General features: G+C 37.3%; 1 protein-coding gene across 1 annotated transcript; it reads left to right on the top strand.

Annotated features, from left to right (window-relative positions):
- Positions 1-314: 314 nt before the first annotated feature.
- LOC101656881 (olfactory receptor 14J1-like) lies at positions 315-1286 on the top strand. The gene has a single exon (XM_004717746.1). It carries the CDS (start codon positions 315-317, stop codon positions 1284-1286), a length of 972 nt encoding a protein of 323 aa, XP_004717803.1.
- Positions 1287-3370: the final 2084 nt, after the last annotated feature.

Genomic DNA, 3370 nt, shown 5'->3' with positions numbered 1-3370 from the left:
AAATGCTCTCCAACTAGCTGAAAGTTGAACCCAACCAGCTGTGTCTTGGAAGACAGGTCTAGAGATCTGTTTCTGAAAAGCCAGAGCCTTCAACACTCTATGAAGCAGTTCTCTTTTCCACATATGATGTTGCCATGGTCCTGCCTTTATTTGAGGCAACAAGACAACAATATATTTTAATAATGATTAAAGATTTTTCTGAATTTAATACTGAGGACACTGAGTTACCCAACCTACAAATCTATTAAGTATCCTCCATTCTTTCTTTATAATTCTTGGGCTTCCTGAACAGACTCGTCCTTGGAATCTTCAGAATGATCAAGGCCAACTGGACTTCAATGAGTGGATTCCTCCTCATGGGCTTTTCTGATGACCCTAAGTTTCAGATCGTACACGCAGTGCTCTTTTTGGGGATATACCTGCTGGCCTTGTCAGGCAACCTCCTCATCATCAGCATCATTACCTTGGACCATCGTCTCCATTCTCCCATGTATTACTTCCTAAAGTACCTCTCCTTTCTGGACCTCTGCTTCATCTCTGTCACTGTCCCTCAGTCCATCGCGAACTCACTTACCAACAATGGGTACATTTCTTTTGGTCAGTGCATTTTTCAAGTTTTCTTTTTCATAGCTCTGGCTTCATCGGAAGTGGCCATCCTCACAGTGATGTCTTATGACCGGTATGTGGCCATATGTCAACCATTGCATTATGAGGTCATTATGAATCCCAGTGCTTGTAGACGTGCGGTGGTCGCTGTGTGGGTTGCTGGGGGCATTTCTGGGCTCCTACACACAGCTATTAATTTCTCCATACCTCTCTGTGGGGACCGAGTTATATATCAATTCTTTTGCGATATTCCTCAGATGCTGAAACTATCCTGCTCCAATGATTTCATCAATGAGATTGCAGTGGCTGCATTCACAACCTCTACAGCATTTGTCTGCTTGATTTCTATTGTGCTCTCTTACACCCGCATCTTCTCCGCTGTGCTGAAAATCCCATCAGCTGAGGGGCGATCGAAGGTCTTCTCTACCTGCCTACCTCACCTGTTTGTGGTAACTTTCTTCCTCTTGGCTGCAGGTTTTGAGTTTCTAAGGCCGCCTTCAGATTTTCCATCAACTATGGACCTGATGTTCTCCATATTCTATACTGTCATACCTCCGACACTCAACCCGATCATTTACAGTTTACGGAATGAAGCCATGAAGGCAGCACTAAGGAAGGTTCTCTCAAAAGAAGAATTTGCTCAGAGAAAGATGTATTTAAAAGCCATCTTTAAACTCTAAAGACGTATTTGCAAACATGTTACTGTTGTTATTCTTTCAAATGTTTGAACTGATGAGCCTGATTTCTTTCTAGAACTCTTTTACACTTTTTCTAACCTCAAATTCTCAGAGTTTAAAAATGTGCTCCTAAAAATGTTGGGTTTTATCCCCTTCCAATTAAAATATCTCTTACAGGCGTCTTTCAGGAATTTTTCCTGAACTTGTTTTTGAAGCTTGTTTGTGGGCAGGTCAGCATTGTTTGAGGTTGGTTTCAGCAAATACTTTTAGAGATTAACCGTTTTAGTGTGTGAGTATACCCCTGATGCATGCATATGCTTTATATTCTTTTCTTTCCTATGAAGTATTCTATGGCTATTTCCAAAATTTATTCAATCCCTAGTAAATGCCAGGTGCTTCATTTACATGTTATTTAAACCCTAGCAAAAAGTTATTAAAATTCTGCATTGTCCCTACTTTACCAAAGTGGATATTCACTTTAAGAAAGACGAAATCATTTTCTTGAGATTTCTCAAATAAAGAGTGGTAAAGAAGTGATTCAAACTAACATTTGTCTGAATCACAGACCATTTATTTACCTCCATACGTACAAAAATTTCGTTACTCAGATGTGAGTGTGTGTGCATCATACCTAAGGACAAACATTTACTGTCATACTGCCGTCATCATGCACTTCCCCATTAATGGTGATGTTTGTATTACTTCCTTTTCTCTCCTGACCTGTAGAACAGTTGGCCACGATGTTTTTACAGAGTTAGGAATGGAGTGACAGGAGTTTCTTGAGTCCAGGAACTACAACAATGGGTGGCACATGAAGAGATAAAACCTATGATCATGTTAGATGATGAGTCTCAAGTCTTGGGGATATGAAGTTCTGACTCATTGTTTGGGATGATGCTGCAGATAACTTCAAGAAGGACTCCTAATTCACAAAAGGGCAAGATTAAGCTTCTGTCCTCAATTAAAAAAATTATTTTGTCATATAAGACATGTAACAAAAAATGCCATTTAACCACTTCTAGTGAATAATTTAGGAATATAAATGACATTGTTCACAATATTGAGCAATCAACATGATTATTTTCAAAATAATTTCATCTCTCCAAACAGAAACACAGTACTACTTAAACATTCTTGCCTCCTCCCAGGCCTTAGTAACCACTTTGGTTTCTAGGTATTTGTCTAATCAATATTCTTGCTATCTGTAGGATCATGTGATATTTTTCCTTTTGCGTCTGGCAATTCATTTTGTGTAGTGCTCTCAAGGTTTAGCCATTGAGGTAAACTATACCACATGCCCGTGTAACAGTAAAAATTACCAATTGATGAGTGATACTGGATTTTTAATATGCAATTTGAGATGAATGGATATATGCAGATTATTAATGAGGGTTTGATTTTTTATTTGTTTGTTTTTTTTTTCTTTCAATATGTTGTCGGAATTGATGACAAAACCTTAATTAGTGCCTTCGTTTACAGGCCTGAAACTTGGTAAACAACTATTATTTTTTCTTTATGTTTTTGTTGTTGTGAAGTGCCTCAAGTTGGTTCTGACCATAGAAATCCTGGAATAGATACAAGAAACTTCAAAAAATTCAGGGAAAAAATTGAATCAAAACACAATGGAATTGTCCCCTGAATTTTTTTAAGTACTTACATAGATACAAGTATATATAGATTTATATAGATATAGATGTAGATGATATATATATACAGATGATGTAGACATAGACATAGATATAATTATATACATAAATTTTAAAAGGTCACTTATTTGAATAAAATTCCAAAATAGAGCTAAACAAAGACATAATAAAAAATAAACCATAAGCTTATTGCAACTGATAGTTTACTATTTACTAATGTCCTTCTAGATATTTTTCTATCATGTACATGTTTATGTAAATATTTTAACAGGTGCCCTGGTGAGATAGTGGTTATGCATTGGTCTGTGATCTGCGTGGTTGGCAGTTCAAAATCACCAGCTGTTCCATTGGAGAAAGACGGGTCTCTCTAGCCCCCTAAATAGTTATAGTCTTGGAAACCCACAGGGGTAGTTCTACCCTAATAACCTATAGGGTTGCTAT

Source organism: Echinops telfairi, unplaced genomic scaffold (genome assembly GCF_000313985.2).
Source record: "Echinops telfairi isolate 266 unplaced genomic scaffold, ASM31398v2 ScPeMD7_7453;HRSCAF=8491, whole genome shotgun sequence".
In the NCBI taxonomy this organism is placed as follows: domain Eukaryota; kingdom Metazoa; phylum Chordata; class Mammalia; order Afrosoricida; family Tenrecidae; genus Echinops; species Echinops telfairi.
The sequence above is the reverse complement of the archived record's forward strand: the minus strand, read 5'-3'. Positions and strand labels throughout refer to the sequence as shown.

Excerpts from the sequence above, each read along its gene's own strand:
- LOC101656881 (XM_004717746.1), top strand. The coding sequence starts at position 315 with ATGATCAAGGCCAACTGGACTTCAATGAGTGGATTCCTCCTCATGGGC.